At 35.8% G+C, this 17,264-nt stretch overlaps 1 protein-coding gene across 2 annotated transcripts in view; it reads left to right on the top strand.

Moving 5' to 3' along the window:
• Positions 1–15,479, top strand: part of LOC134822337 (copper-transporting ATPase 1-like) — a 42,506-nt gene extending 27,027 nt beyond the window's left edge. For both annotated transcript variants that reach the window (XM_063833348.1, XM_063833349.1), the window contains 17 exons: positions 70–231; positions 584–656; positions 5,306–5,448; positions 5,582–5,690; positions 5,896–6,020; positions 7,120–7,242; positions 7,463–7,633; positions 7,946–8,017; positions 8,412–8,516; positions 8,692–8,800; positions 11,053–11,199; positions 11,391–11,508; positions 11,858–11,933; positions 12,286–12,447; positions 12,650–12,785; positions 13,041–13,152; positions 14,468–15,479. In XM_063833348.1, the coding sequence (XP_063689418.1) occupies positions 70–231; positions 584–656; positions 5,306–5,448; positions 5,582–5,690; positions 5,896–6,020; positions 7,120–7,242; positions 7,463–7,633; positions 7,946–8,017; positions 8,412–8,516; positions 8,692–8,800; positions 11,053–11,199; positions 11,391–11,508; positions 11,858–11,933; positions 12,286–12,447; positions 12,650–12,785; positions 13,041–13,152; positions 14,468–14,630 (2,106 nt within the window). In that variant the 3' untranslated portion in view covers positions 14,631–15,479. The remainder of the gene's footprint in view (positions 1–69; positions 232–583; positions 657–5,305; positions 5,449–5,581; positions 5,691–5,895; positions 6,021–7,119; positions 7,243–7,462; positions 7,634–7,945; positions 8,018–8,411; positions 8,517–8,691; positions 8,801–11,052; positions 11,200–11,390; positions 11,509–11,857; positions 11,934–12,285; positions 12,448–12,649; positions 12,786–13,040; positions 13,153–14,467) is intronic.
• Positions 15,480–17,264: the final 1,785 nt, after the last annotated feature.

Here is a 17,264-nt window from a genome sequence, read left to right as displayed (position 1 = left end):
TTAAATTAAACTTTGTTAAAATAAACCATTTAAAATATAAAATTAACTAAAATAAACCACCCATCCCAGTACATAGGTGGACGTAAGTTCTTCGTCACAGCGTGGAAGTCTATCCTCCACAAATCAGCCAACATGGACGTGCTCATCTCTCTTGGAGGACTGATCAGTTATCTGTACTCTGTTGGTGTGTTGCTACATGCTGTTCTTACTCTCAGAACTGGTCCTGTCGAGGTGATTAGTGCACATAATTAGTTAATGAGATAATCAGTTAATGAGATAATTAGACAATGAGATAATTAGTCAATGAGATAATTAGTCAATGAGATAATTAGTTAATGAGATAGTTAGTTAAAGAGATAATTTGGTAATCGGCTTGTTGGTTAATCGATTGCGCAGAAAAGTTATACCCACACAAACGGGTGTACAAGTTTTTTGGACAACCCGAAAATGGGAACATCCAAAGTCACACCAGTCGCAGTCTGTATAGCATAATGTTGAACTGTACACCACAGCTGTCAAATAACACGGCCATTAAGCCAGCCAATAATTCCAGGTATTCTTAAACCAGCCCCAATATTTCCAGGTATTCTTCGAGACCTCTCTCATGTTATACACATTTGTCAGTTTGGGACGCTGGATCGAGAACATCGCTAAAGGTAAATTATAAAGTTTTAAATGTAGATCTAACATGCTGGAATTTTGGTATGTACTCTAAAATTGCCCGTGGCGGGTGCTAGATTTCTAACCACTACATGCTACCAGTTTACGTCATAATTGCACATTTTTAACGGTTATTTAGATAATTAAAAGTAAGTTATTATAAAGTTATAAAGGAGCGTTTCTGTCGGACCGTCATCAACATGTTGTTCTGAACGGGGTGTCTTCCTTCGCGGCCTTGGTTATCAGTGGAGTCCCCCAAGGAACCGTTCTTGGACCCCTCCTTTTTATACTCTTCATAAATGACATGAAGCTTTTTGTGACTGGTTCAATGATAAGATTCTTTGCTGATGACACCCGTATACTGAAGCACATATGTACAGAACAGGATGTTATCGTTCTTCAGCAAGATCTCGACCATGTCATTGCATGGGCCAAACGTAATATTATGGTTTTACATGAGGATAAGTTTGAGGTCTTAGTTAACCGGGGGAATCCTAATGAGAGTCTGTAATGAGCTGCCTTTTGTATGTCAAACACAAACATACAAGGTCAGGCGGTAATATGCTCTATCCTACAGACCAAGTTAAGGATCTTGGAGTTATAGTGTCTTCTGATATGTCGTGGTCACATCATGTCAGTTCTATGGCATCTCGAGCTAGAAAAGTTGCATCCTGGGTGCTCAGTGCGTTCAAGTGCAGAAATAGAATAACAATGTTGACACTTTACAAGTCACTTATCCGAAGTCATTTAGAGTACTGCTGCCCTCTGTGGAATACCAGTAAAATCTCAGACATCCAACAGATTGAAGGAGTACAGCTTACTTTCACCTCAAGGATTTGGGGTGTTCAACATCTTGACTATTGGCAGCGGCTCAAAGCACTAAATCTAATGTCGATGCAAAGGAGGAGAGAGAGTTATATTATCATCCACATGTGGAAAATCTTACATCAACGCTGCCCAAATGACCTTGGGATTCTTTTTTCTACTCCATCAAGACACGGAATCAAGGCCACCATTCCAAGTCTCAGCAAGAGCAGTACTCAACGACAACAGTCATTGTATGATGGTTCATTTGCAGTAATGGGGCCACGTTTATGGAACACCATTCCATCAGATCTTCACCTCATTGAAGAATGAAGACCCACTGCTGTTCAAAGCAAAACTATCAGCATTTCTTAAACCGTTTCCAGATAACCCACCTGTGAGCAATTACAGCTGTCCTAATGGAAATTCTTTGCTGGACTGGAGTATGAATAAGGCAGCAGCGATGCTGCAAGGGCTGTCGAACTATTCGATGACCCAGTAGAGGAATCTACGAATCTCTCCAAAGTATCCAAAGTAAGAACAAGGAACCGACCCAATAATTGATGGCTTCATGATTTGTTATTGTCTAAGATATAAGATCGTACTCATTCCACAAACATAAGTTTATTCTGGGTTTAACCAGTTTTAACCAGTTTAACCTAGTTATCTACATTATACCTACAAATTTAACAAGGTGACGTAATTATTATAGTATAAAAGTGTGTAAGTAACGTTTTGCGTGACTAGCTCGCCTCCTTTCACACAATACCATCTCTACTGTTATATCTCTACTGTAGTGTATAATAGCTGCACAGTAGTGACTCTATCACTTTTTACAGTAACACCATTTAAATACAATAACACTACTGAGATACTATTTAAACCTAATATAATATAATAATAATGATAATATGATATAATAACTCCTATCACTTGGTAAAACTATGTCAAGAATGTGCAAGTGTGGTCCGAGTTAGTAGATAAGAGATACCTCCTTAGCTACAATTAAAAATAATACTTAAATTATAATCAATGCTAAGCACGGATGTAAAAAGAGTTATAACGCCAGTTGGTAACACATGGTGCGTAATACAATGGATATTTAACTAGTGGAACTAGAAATGGGCTAATTAATTTAATTAGTGGGTCAGCTGGTAGTGATCAGGTAGAAAGAACCTATATCTCACTCGGTATTATAGTACACCAAATGGTATGCTGGGTTAGATGTTGGAATGTGTATTTCAGTAGACTGCATCAAGTGAAAGTGCTCTTAAATTGGTGTTTAATTTTTGTAAATTTAGTTATTAAACACTTACTTACTTACTGCTATTTTGGCTTAATTACAATTCTAATCTTTTCTCTTAGATTGGCGCATTTTTATAGAACATAATTTGCATTCAAATTCAACAAAAGAAAAAACTATAAAACAAACAAAAAAATCTTAAATAAAAGTTTGGCTCTACTGTTGTAATTCTTTACAAATCTACTCGGAAAATGTTTGGGACATCACATCTGGGACAGGGTGAGGGGGGGAGGCTATATCTTTAAATTATGTCATATATGGTAAATGTGACGCACGTCGCACAACATAGTAAAGTGTAATTGTATTATATAATCACACTCATGACCTAAGCGGTAGTACATGGCAGATTATACAAGGAGCTCTAGATGTCTGAGCTAATTAACAACAATAGTGTGATCCGTCAGTGGGAGTTTACTACGGCTAAATACATTATAATACATTATAATGCACTGTAATTATACACTATAATACATTATAATGTACTGTAATTGTACACTATTATACTATATTATAATGTACTGTAATTATACACTGTCATTATATGAGATTTTGGAGAGGTTTGCTGTTTATCAGTCTCATGATAAGATAATGATTTTAGGGATAATATCCGGTAGTAGAGACTAGGTAGGACAAGTGAAACTACTGTTTAGGAAGAAACGCGAGCTTTCATCGTGCTAACTATAATTATACGTCAACAGTTCAACACGTACATGACATAATATTACGTACATATTACTGTAGTTGTGCATGCGATACAATCTCAAGTTTACGTCGTATCGCTTTTTAAAACACTAGAAATTAAGAAGTAGATTTTAACGAAATATCATGTAACTGTTACTGTGTAACTGTAAGACGGTTCGATTATTACGAATGTAGTTATACTAGTGTTTGACTCTCAACGTATATATTATTCCAAGTCTTACACATTATCTTTATTTCATATTCAAGTAGGCGAATGTAATTTTAAGATTGTTAAACAATACCTTCATTTGAAACACAAGGATTACTTTTCAACCCTTCCATACTATTAATTAATGTGTCATAGACATAATGCCTTAGGTATTATTGTAGGTAATCCATGTGGGAACTCGCTCGAACATTTCTGTAAATACAACTAATTAATATTATAATAATTATGCTAAATACAGCTCTACAAAGCTATTCCATTTATCGAGGACGTTACAGAAGGAATTGATTTAATGTAGTCCGAGTAGTCCTCACTCTCTTCACGTCCTAATATAGCGTTTCTCTTGTCGAATTTAATATAATATTCAGACCCAAAATTATATTGCATTATAATACTGGGGGTGTTATAACAGAGTGCACTACGCAGTCACTGCAGCAGTATTAATAACAATACCAGCCATTTCTACGTGTGTACACTGTCATTTCGTGATTATTGGGCTATTCCTCGGTGCTGTCGACCTTGTAATGTAGAATTAAATGGCCAGAATCTCCACACTGAGTGTAAGTGGAACAAGGCAGTTTTCCTGGTGTACATGTATTATAATATTATATATAACAGTTAGTGTGTTATAACTTTATAATATAATATATACTACTAAAGGAATATATCAATAACTGTTCTGAGACTCAATTAAAAATGCTCAGCTGCAGTTTTTATACTGTAAATGTTTGTTCAGTGGCGATATATTATGCCTAATGCCACATGTTTCTAAAATCTGAGTAAATATATATTGTTATATCGTACCACTGTACCACACCGATGTATTAAAAATGTCCTATCCCCACAAGGTTGATTAGATTACACGTTTTGATTAAAAATGCATGGTTATTAGCGGAATTTCCTATTTTATCAAGTTTCTGAGTAAGGTTATGATTAAAATAAGACGAAACCATCAGTTTTGGCTGGTTCCTCCTTAATCCTCATCCTGAAATATGATATTACTGATGGAGCCTAATGATGTGATAAGAATTAAGAAGGTTGACAAATCTTACTGTCACGTGCCTGTAACGTGGCATTATATGTAGCGAGTAGGTTTAGAAAGCTTTGAGCTTACTGTGGTAAAACGTTGAGAAAACGGAGAAAAGGCAATTTTTTGAGAAAAGACAATTTTTTGAGAAAAGACAATTTTATTATTTATCACCAATACAATGTACACAATCAATCAATAAATATATATCCGAATAAACTTGATTTCAAAGTAAATGATACAAGTATGCTAGCAGCTAGTGCGCTTGTGTTAAATAATAATACACGCTATTAAAGTGGGTACGTCTGACCACACCGCCACTCACATTACCACAGCTGGTGAAAGGACCCAGGCGCTATTAAGCTTTTATTAGCGCTGGCTGACTGCTGAGAGTGGCGACGGGTCTGACATTAATTTTGTTTTCCTTATATTCCAGTAAAATTAAAGTTTTAAGTTATATGATTGTCATGCGATATCTAAGTCACAGCTCCTCGCAATACATTATTGATTATAAAATTGTTAAATATGCTCGCTATACACTTTTAGATACCGCATATATAATATGTACTAATTAACTAATTACTAATCAGCTAATTACCTGTAGGTCAGACGTCAGCAGCTCTCTCCACCCTCCTCTCAATGCAGGCTCACAGTGCTAAGATAGTAACGTTAGAACCTGGTACTCTAGACGTGATTCACGAGGAGAATATTGATATTGAGTACGTGCAGAAGGGAGATATTGTTAAGGTAGGTTTGTCAGATTCTTAACATTTCACCTGAAATACCTCAGATTCTTAACATTTCACCTCAAATACCTCAGATTGTTAACGTTTCACCTCAAATACCTCAGATTCTTAACATTTCACCTCAAATACCTCAGATTCTACCCGGAGCCAAGGTCCCCGTGGACGGTGAGGTTGTATCAGGTAAAAGTACTGTTAATGAAGCCATGTTGACAGGGGAGAGCATGCCTGTTAAAAAGGAGAAAGGTTAGTTTCTTCAGACAATCTCGCAATCTATGGTGTTTTGAATATTTGAATATTCCTCAGATATTTTAAGTATTTCGATAAGCTTTTGTTTGCAGATTAATCAGGCTGTATCTAGAATTATAATTAAAATTTAGGATTAGTCTTATGACTATTGAATATACGAGTCAACATAATATATTATTATTTTATCATATTAAATCTCCAGGCAGCACAGTCATGGGTGGCACTATCAATGCGCAAGGTTTACTTCTCGTCAAAGCTACCCATGTAGGAGCAGACGCTTCCTTGGCCCAGATTGTCAAACTTGTGGAAGAAGCTCAAACTTCTAAGGTAATTGATTTATCAGCTGATCAGCTGATTGGATAATTACTTGATCAATCAGCTATTCTGCTGCTAATTGAGGAAGTATGAATTTTACCGAAATTTATACTGTTTTGAGTATTAATTATTATAAACACTCAAAAAGTCAAAACAGTATAATTACTGTAGGTTTTTATAAATTTCCCGCAAGATGAATGATATTACAAAAGTCAATTTCTCTGAACGTAAAAACCACATCTTCCTGGATCAACATGCAGGCATGCATATTATGTCGTACAACGTGCGATACTGTACATTGTAATTCATACAGCATTCCATGCATATTTCGCATAGCTCATGCAGAGTTACCATACTTCACGAGGTTCTGTACTACACAAAGTATTGTTTACTCAATAAAACACTGTATTCAGTGTGTTTCCTGAAGAAGTAGTCCTAGTGGAGTAACTATGTGAACATATTGTTGTGATGTTTGTTAACAACTACATGTGGAGAAGATAGATAACATGAAAGAGAAAGTAGTTTACCTTTAAGAACGAATGTGTTTGTCGGTCAAATTACTGATTTGAATATAATATGTGAGGTGCGAGTGATAAGTGTTTTCCCTTGTGAGGTCTTCATTAGTCGCCACCAGGATAATTTTGACCTGATCGATGAAATTAGTCGACAAATTTATAATAAACGTAAAGCAGCTTATTTTCTAGCGGCAATTTTCGAGGAGAAAATGCACTTTCCTATATCCATGTTCTTGAGACAAATTTATTTAATACAGTTGACGTGTTAGTTAGAGTATTCAGCCGTTACATCACTAGAACGAAATGTTAACGATTCAATTACTTAATGATTTGGTAACTTAATGATTTGGTAACTTAATGATTTAATAACTTAATAACTTAATAACTTAATAACTTAATAACTTAATAACTTAATAACTTAATAACTTAATAACTTAATAACTTAATAACTTAATAACTTAATAACTTAATAACTTAATAACTTAATAACTTAATAACTTAATAACTTAATAACTTAATAATTTAATAACTTAATAACTTAATAACTTAATAACTTAATGATTTAATAACTTAATAACTTAATAACTCCGTCCCAGGCCCCTATCCAGCAGTTGGCAGATAGTATAAGCGGGTATTTTGTTCCAGTAGTTATTTTATTATCACTGCTAACGTTTGTTGTCTGGGAGATAATTGGTCATCTCGGGATTATGGTCGACGAGGTAAACTAATGTGTTAATTGATCCCCATTGAATAATTATTGATTAGTTCTGAAATATTGTCGTACTCATTTAACGTGCAATACTAATTATACTTTTCCAACATGTGACGGACGTTTCACTATCTTCAGTCTTTTATTTGGCGAGTCAAATAAAACCTGATCAATTATTTAAATACCTACATAATTACATAATTACATAATTATCACCTTATTACCCTCAGCACTACTCACACGAAGAGTGGGCACTATTAGCAGCTATCAGTGTCCTTGTAATAGCGTGCCCCTGCTCCCTAGGTTTAGCGACCCCGACTGCTGTAATGGTTGGCACAGGAGTAGGGGCTCAAAACGGGATACTAATCAAGGGAGGCGATCCACTGGAGACAGCTCACAAGGTTAATTGGATAATTACTTAATTGATTGGATTGCGATTACTTACTGACGCACGCAGCGATCAGCAAAAGCGCTGCATTTACACGTTTCATAAATTTGCTCTCTTAAAGCATAATGACGAACATCGCAACACTTTGCTCTGCAATCTTCAATGTGACATTTGATATATTGTCGAAAAGTGAAATTTACTCATGCCATGGGAAAATTTCATGACTCTTAGGTTTCGATTTCCATATTTGATTCTTCTGGTCAAGTTATTAGCAGATGATTACGTATATAAAAACTTAAAAAGCAATTAATTTGTCCATTTTCAGATAGAAATTTGTGTGTTTGATAAAACCGGTACTGTTACACTGGGAAAACCTATCGTAAGCAGGATGATACAGGTAATAATTAGTTAATTAATTAATTAATTAATTATTTAGACAATCGTCTGTTTAATAGCAGTTGGAATAAATTTGCGATGATCATTGTACATTACCGATTGCACATTGTACATTGTACATTGTACATTGTACATTTAACATTGTACATTTTACATTGTACATTGTACATTGTACATTGTATATTTTACATTGCACATTGCACATTTCAGATTTCTGCTTATTATTCGGAAGTTTATCTGTCCGATAACTCATTTAAAAATCTTGAAACCTGTAGCAACTTTAACATTAATTATTATAGTATTATATGGGTTGTATGCTGTGCCGACTGTAAATTCTTGAAAATTCACCGGTTAGTGTTGATTATTAATAAAATAACAACCAAATAAATTACCAGATATCCAAAGATGTGACACAGTTGGTTGCCATAGCAATTGCTGGATCCGCTGAGAGTGCTTCGGAGCACCCCCTAGGAAAAGCTATCACTAACCATGCTAAACAGGTTGGGAATCATATTCAGCTTATAATTTCTTAAGTTTGTCACTGCTTCGATCTTTTATATAAACAAAATATCTGATATACAGCACAAAATATTATATAGAACTTGAACTCTAGGATATCGCTCATGATTTATAAATTTATTTGTAAAAAATAAAAACATCACATTCCTGTTTCAGTTATTGGACGTGGAACAGCTCGGAACGGTAGACGATTTTATTGCGATTCCTGGAAAGGGTATAAAATGTACCGTGACAAATCTCCGGCATTTCTTCGACCTGTCATCTGGTTAATAACTTAGTTTGTTTTATTTAGTTAATAACTTAGTTATCTTATTTAGTTAAGAAATAAGCATGTGATTTTACAAAATTAGTGGACTTAGGTGACATGTTGTAAGTCGTTTTTTCAATGAATTAATGATTTGATTTTGATTTGAAACTTTCGCAAAACGTATGATATAAAATAAATATAACATACAGCAATAATATAAATGAAAGAAACAACATCATGAAGCATTATATCATTATATCATTATATTACGTAGGGTAAAAAGTGTCCTTTAAATAGCATATATAAACACCAAATGCATGGTGGAACAATTTCTGGAGATATACCTATTGGCTATTACAGGTAATAGTTCTATCCCAGACACCACCTCCATCTGGAATGGTATGATAGGCTATTTTACATGTGTCTATCAGCTTTTGTATGCATCGTCCTTATTTAATTGTTTAATTATTAATGGGTAAATGATTTATAAAGGAATGTAAGAATGTAAATTACATCCTATTTGACCAAGTCTAATAGGACGATACAGTTTTCTATACTGTATAGTGTATACGTATTAAGTAGAACTCTCGGGTACGCTACAGGGTCATGTGCGGTAGAGATGTGGACATTCTGTACCAAACTGTACCATGGTACAATATTTGACGAAAGTCGATTATCTCGAGATCTGACTTGCTCAGATTATCCGTCTTATGGCATTAGGATCTGGATAAAATCGAAAATATATTCTAAGTTATTTATTAAAACACTCAATTTTCGACCTTTTGATATGGTACAGTTTTGACGTGAGTCCTTCTGGCGGTAGACGAGGAGGTGTTCTAGCAAATGTGTGGGCGAAATTGCGATTATGTCGCTTTATGTCGCGCGAGGTTTATTTCTCAGAATTGTGGGTATGTCGCTTTTATTCGGATCCGTAAATAACGAAAAGTTACTTGCGTGCGCGTATTTTTATATAGATTATACCGTTACATATTGTAAATCTGCTTAGCCTCTAGTAGCACGACGGCTAAGGCGGCACATGTTATTGAGCCCATCCCGGTTCGAGCCTCGTCAGAGGTCATTTTTTTGGCATTTATTGATTACTTTACTACAATTATCAGCAGAGCACCTTAGTAAAACACTATCAGATAAATTATACTGTTCGGACTTCAGCCTTCAAGGATTTGTCCGGAGATGGCCTCGTTCACACTGGAACATGTCAAATGGTAAACGGAGTTATCTGTTAATGTTTTTTTGTTTATGGTTAGAATATAGAATGGAATCAATGTAATGAGGATCCAGAGTTAATTACCTGCTAGGATTAATAAGTCAGTTCCACAGTTGAAGAGGTCACTTTTTCAAACTTTTAATGGAGAAATTGGCTCGGAACTTCATTCCTAGATTCATCACTTTCAGTTAGTAACTACGGTGTACCATGGAACCAGTTAAAACATGGGGTCAATTCAAAACATTCACATTCTTAAATCTACATCCTTCACCAAAACCAGTTTGACCACTTAAATTTTCATTACTAATTGCAATATGAGAGGCGAGAGCCTGTAGCCAGGAACAGTTTACAGTACCTTGAGATTTCGACCGTTACCGGACCATATCATCTCCACCTTGTGGCATGGTTCCCAAGCCTGATAGTAATACATATGCACTACGGCAGTATCTAGTATATCCTGAGCGGTGGAGATCTATCATTGTATTGGTGAAACTTCTCTCAATAAAGCACTGTTCGTTACCTGTTTATTAAAGGTATTTCCGATCAATATCATGTGTGATAATTCCAGCCTATATCTATTTTTCAGAAACCATAAACAATAGTCAATATACATACAATACAAGGCCTTCTCCGGGTAGTCTTCTCCTGACAGTATTATTTATCTATGCAAACTCGCGCACGCACCTACCTTTTTGCAATATTTAGGTTCAAATTTGTGCGCATAACCATAGTTTTGAAAAGCGACATACCCACATTTTGAGAAGAAAACATCTACTGCGGTAGACCCCTAATTGGTGTTTAGCGTTGCGCGCGGAGACATTTCAATATCGAAAATTAACCGGCCGGCTGTCCACTCTGGGTTAGCGTTGCGCGCGGAGACATTTCAATATCGAAAATTAACCGGCCGGCTGTCCACTCGATTGCAATTAACGCGCGTAACGCGCACATCCTTATCTTAATTAGTTCCTTTTATGGATTACGCACTTCAAGAGCGTGTGCGACCACGCACAAAACTAATTCAGATCAATAAATCGTTGAACTGTAGGAGTACACGTAGCTGAAAAGTACGATGTAGCGATAGGGAACAGAACGCTGATCGGTGAGAGTGGGATATCTCTAGACTCCGAGACAGAGACTATGATGCGAGACTACGAGGAGAGGGGTCATACTGCCGTTATCATGGTTGTAGATGGTAAGTTAGGGCACAAAATGGTATCATTCTATATAATATTATGATGATTCATATTTCCCCCATATTCTCTTATCTCCTCACTGCCGTCTAAAGAAGTAAAGATCCAGTGCTTAAGCCTTAAATAATATGACATATTGATATTGTTGATCACGTTACATTTGTCCTCTGTTAATAATGAATTGTATTCACAGGTAAACTAAGCAGCATCATAACAATCAGTGACCCTATTAAGAAGGATGCAGCAAGCGCAGTAGACCTGCTCAGATCGTGGGGTATCAAAGTGTTCCTACTAACAGGGGACAATATCAGGTAACCTGGGTAACCTGTCCAAATGATACATTTCTCAACTTCGTTTAGTTGATCTATTTATGTTTTATAATTATAATTATGTAGTAAAGATATCATATTGGTAAACATTGGCCCCAATTAATCTGTTGATGTGGGTTTACCGAGGGTGGCAAATTAATTGGTACTTATTGAGGTGGGGATTGTGTATAATAGGGATGTTGAGTCAGGACTGGAAGAAGTATAAAGAGAGGTATAGTGCAGAATGTGTACGGAGTGGGTGTCGGAGTTTGTCTATTATTAATTTGTATCAGTTACTCTCAATCAAGTATGCTCATTAAAAACAACCACAAAAATACTTTTAATACTACAGAACGGCAGCTGCCATCGCTAAAGAAGCAAACATCCCAAGAGAGAGAATATTCGCTGGAGTACTCCCCAAACAAAAGGTATTTTCCAAACAAAAGGTATTTTCCAAACAAAAGGTATTTTCCACTAATTACACGGTAATTACACGGTAATTACACGGTTATTACACTGTAATTACACGGTAATCGTCCGTAAAATTCCGTGTTATTTTTGTATATTGACCTTATGTAAGGCTGCAGTACATATAATATAAGCATGATAAGGACGATTCGCGTTTATTTTTTGGTAAACTAGTTAGCGGATAGAAATTTACCTTTTCTAAGAAAATGAACCTGTGCGATGTCACAGCCTCCTCGTTTGGGCTGTAGCCTGTATTATGCTAAACTAGAAATTAATTATAAATGCACTTATTTGAGCCTGAAATAATCCTAGGTATCAAAGATTCGAGCCCTACAAGAGAAATACCAGTGTAAAGTTGCAATGGTTGGGGACGGTGTGAACGACTCACCCGCATTGGTTCAGGCTGATGTGGGGATTGCTATCGGAACGGGAACTGATGTTGCCATAGAAGCAGCTGATATCGTTCTTATCAAGGTTAGTTATCTTCTCCAATTATAGTGACGTCACGTGGCGATAGTGATGTCACTGGCGATAGTGACGTTTTTGTTACCTAATTTGTTACTTAATCTGACAATTATTCCAATAATTGTAGATGAAGTATGATACCACATAATTATGAAGTATAATACCACATAATATGACACATAATACCACATAATATGACCACGTTTCTCAGGACAGTTTGTTCGACGTACCAGTGGCTATTCACCTGTCACGTGTCACAGTTAGACGAATCAGGATCAACTTCGTGTGGGCGTTACTTTACAATGTCCTGGGTATCCCAATAGCTGCTGGAGTCCTTAAACCCTGGGGTATGTTGGCAAATATCCAATTTGGCAAGACTCCAACTTGGCAAATCTCCAATTTGGATCTGTTACTCCCTGTTTTCATCAATCTCTTCAGTCACGATTGTTTTTTATTTTCAAAAAAATCCTGTTAAACCGTATTGCTTGTTGTCGTCTTTAGCAAGAGTTAACCCACGTTTTGATAAACTTTTTTAATAAACTTTCCTCTAGCATTTCTAGTTAATCTGCGTCCTAACTCTAATCTCGGTTTCATTAATACAGGGTTCACGTTTAAGCCATTTGTGGCAGCCGCAGCAATGATGTGTTCATCTCTTTGTGTTGTTATTTCATCTCTGTTACTTAAACTCTACAAAAAACCTGCAGATGTACAGAGGTCAGTTTATATTTATTATTATACACATAGTTTATATTAACTAGCAGGAACCGGGGCACCCATGTTTCTCTAAAGTGGTGTTAAAAATTGGTCAAAATGTTATTATGTAATGTGTGAACGACCCCTAAGTTAACGTTATCCAAACCTGAACAAAATGAAGACCTATCGGAGAGGTCCAGTGAAAACTGTGGCTCAACCATCATTTGTATAATATCATATCACGAAGCTCTTCGAAATTTAAAAGTGGTTCGAGCGTCGTTTTTGAGCACGAAAACAAAATGTTTGTATACCATTTTTGAGTATGATGTGCCGAATGATAATGATAGTTACTGATTTGAATTCCACGCCGTTACTTATAATATTACTACCTTATCGGACATTATTTGACCGGACATTGCGTGAAAGGACATAATTTTTAACGGACATTAAAATGAACGCTAGGGGCAGGGCTTTCAGCGTCCAATTAATGTCCGTTCAAATAACGTCCGATAAGGTATGCACTATGCATATGCAGATTATGCACTGACTACTGACTTACTGACTAGGACCCCCACCATTTTAGGAGACTCCTAAGTTTGGGGCGGCCACTGACTGACCTGAACAACAAGACTAAAGGATACTACACTCTCGACAAATACACACGTGACCTACCAGACATCAGCTGACAATGTTCGTGTGGGTTCAATTGTCGTACTAAGTCCTACATTTCGCGACAATTCACCCCAGTGTCAATTGTCGTACTAAGTCCTAGATTTCGCGACAATTCACCCCAGTGTAATTACATAGGGGGTCAATTGTCGGGGGGGGGGGGGGTCAATTGTCGCGGTACGCAGTTGACCAGTACACTGGTCGTAGCAATTACATCGGGCCCTATGTGCACCTATAATAAATGAGGCGATTTAAATTTGCGTAATTCAATCTGACATGATAAAGATCATCTGACTCCTAATACGTCAGATTGATGAATCTAACTAGTGAGACAAGTTGTAAGTTTTGATTAGCTGCCATACTAAAATAATTGAAGGGGCATGGGCATTTTTGTCAAACGTTTCTATGCTGTTAGAAAATAATGATTTAATGTTATTATTTTGTGGTACCCTTATAGTAACTCTTATATTAGAAAACATGAATATAATGCTATCTTTGTGCAGGCGAAGGGTTTATACCCATGTTACCTCACTTTATGTGATTGCCCGCTTGTTGGCCATCAAACCGAATCTTTTTTACATTTCTTAAATCGTAAACTTTAAAATAAATCACTTATATTTCACTTATATTTCACTTACATTTCACTTATATTTCACTTAAATTTCAGTGCTGAGGCAAAGCTAAGGGATAAGCTGGCGTTGCTAAAAAGAGTAGCGGAACGTTCCCTCGACAAAATTAAGAGGAACAATTATAAGAAATCTAGGGACGATCTCGAAGGAAGAGAGTTTATTTTGAAATCATTGAGCAGTGATTCAGAGTATGAGGTGTGACGTCAGAGGTTTTGGTGTGACGTCATAAATTTTGATGTGACGTCACAGGTTTTGATATAACGTTTAGATAAATTATGTGCTTTTCCAATTCCATGCCCACATTTCCCTTATATGGATTATTTCCTTAACAGATGCTTGAATATATTGCTTAAATAGATAGCTTAAATAGGCTTAAATTATTTATCATCTGTTAGAGTTAGTGAAGGTAATTAACAGGTGGTGCTATATTATACTCGTTTATAGGCCAGCTGCGATTAACAATCAGCTTGCAGCATCGACCAATAAAAAATAAAAGCGAAATTTACGTCTTCACGTGTCGATAAAAATAGCTTCCTCACTGATATCATGGAAGCCGAATCTATTAAATCATAATTTGTGAGTTAAATAAATAAAACGATTGTGAACTTTACAGATTTTGTAATCAGATGAATCGAGCACGAGACATAATTATCAAAACAGCATGAAGAAATTAAATTAAATATGATATGATTCACGTTTTTACGGCGTGGTAAGATTCGTTTATTGATCTCTATTTGATATATCTATTATCTATTAACTGTTAATACAATGTTTTTTATCTTTCACTGATTACGCGATAAAAATTCAAGTCCATTGTTGCCACCTGAAGGTTGGCCATATTTAAGCTTACGATTGTGCACGAATTTGAATTATTAATTTTTAATGTAACTTTGTAATTTTAGTTTAATTTTAAGCTAACGAAGATTATCGGTTTCAGGTTCATGATTATTCTTGTCATTAATTTGATTTATACGAATATTGATAACAGCAAATATCTGCATCGTGATGAAATGTATCCAGCAAGAGACCATTCACAGTAATTACATAAGCGTTATTTTTATGAATATGAACCACTAGACTGCTACGAAATATGTTAAACTCTTACCAACCACGAGATCATGATTAATAACGAAATATTATTTTATGATATGAGTTCGATTTCAGAAGTCTATAATTATAATATTGGTACTGTTAGCGGCGCCGGCAGCTCTGCGCGCGCTCGATGGTGGCAATTTCAAATTTTTATGTTTGATATCTTTAATTTGATACACGTGAGTTTTATTCGTCTTCAATACTACTACGTAATATATACTAGTACTACATATTATTATGTAAAATCTTAATTGACGATGTCAATTCATAGCAGCTCGGCGCGGCACAGTAGCCTCATTGAGTGCGCGGCGCGGCACAGTAACGCATCGCGCTACAAGTAAAATCCGGATTGGAGTATTATTTATGAGTCGCATTGTTGTAATGTATTCCGTGTAAAATTATCTTTATCCCGTTTGTTGCGACAAATAAAAATGCTCTTATTAGGGAAAGGAGTTTACTCGACGTTTTAATGTAACTACATCGTATTCATGATCTCAAATTATTTGTTATATAGTAGTGTTGAAAGTATTAAAACTCCTTTTCCTAATAAGAGCATTTTTACTTGTCGCAACAACCGGGATAAAGATAATTTTACACGGAATACACATATTATTATATTAGAAAATAATTTGAGATTCCTACTCCTGCTAGTGCTACTATAAAACAAATGCTGTGCGACACTCAATTGTCATAGGATGATGAGAGTTACTTTTTGAAAAATCCCTATTAACAATTCTTAATATAAAGCAATAGTATTAGTACGTGTGCTAAAAGTAAAACATTGATCATAAATTCTTGAAAACTGTCCCTCAGGACTTCGTTGAAGTCGCGAGGTTCAACAAAAATAAATTAAGGCCATAGATTAGATGTTTTGTGTGGCCGTTTAGAGGCCGTATAAAGACCATGAAATATATCTTTTAAGTGGCCGTATAGTGGCCGTATAAAGGCTGTGTAGAGGCCGTATAGTGGCCGTATAGTGGCCGTATAGTGGCCGTATAAAAGCCGTATAGAGGCCGTATAGTGGTCTTATAAAGGCCGTATAGAGGCCGTATAAAGGCCGTATAGTGGCCGTGTAGGGGCCATATAGGGCCGTCCCACTGCGAGCTCTTCACTTGTGACGTCACATGCGCGTCTACTAAAACATTCTCGCGCGATACATTTTGATGACGAGTTATTTCCTTCTGTTTGTCACAATTTCGGCCGCGCGCTGCACAACATTACCCAAAACCGCGCATCAAGTTATGAATTAATTCATATCGTTTAATAAATTAAAGATAACAGCTAATGAATAAAATATTCGAAACACTTTTCAGGTTCAAATTATACTAAAATTTGAGTAAAATGTTGATTGTTTTGTGTCCCATTGAAAATACTATTTAAAAATTTAAAAGTATTGTAACTTTCTCACTGCTGAGCGGTGTTTAGCCTTTTGTTCCGCCATAACTCTATTTTTAATGTTGAATGTGTTTATAATTATTGACAACTAAAGGCTTACTACCGAGGTCTTTAGGTAATAATTAACAAATACTGAATATCGAAGAGTTTATTTTTTATGTTACTTTTCGACCCGCCAATAATCGTTTAAAAAATAAAAACTGTTTATATATTATAAGGAATTTTGCGGTCGCGCTAAATCACTCTACAGTCGATTTTTTATGTTCATCTCTTTTAGTTTCGCATTGGATAAAGCACATGTTATATCCGCGCGTTACGTGTGATCATATTTAATCCTGATTTCCCAAT

Source organism: Bolinopsis microptera, chromosome 10 (genome assembly GCF_026151205.1).
Source record: "Bolinopsis microptera isolate Bmic1 chromosome 10, MBARI_Bmic_1.0, whole genome shotgun sequence".
NCBI lineage: Eukaryota > Metazoa > Ctenophora > Tentaculata > Lobata > Bolinopsidae > Bolinopsis > Bolinopsis microptera.
The sequence above is the reverse complement of the archived record's forward strand: the minus strand, read 5'-3'. Positions and strand labels throughout refer to the sequence as shown.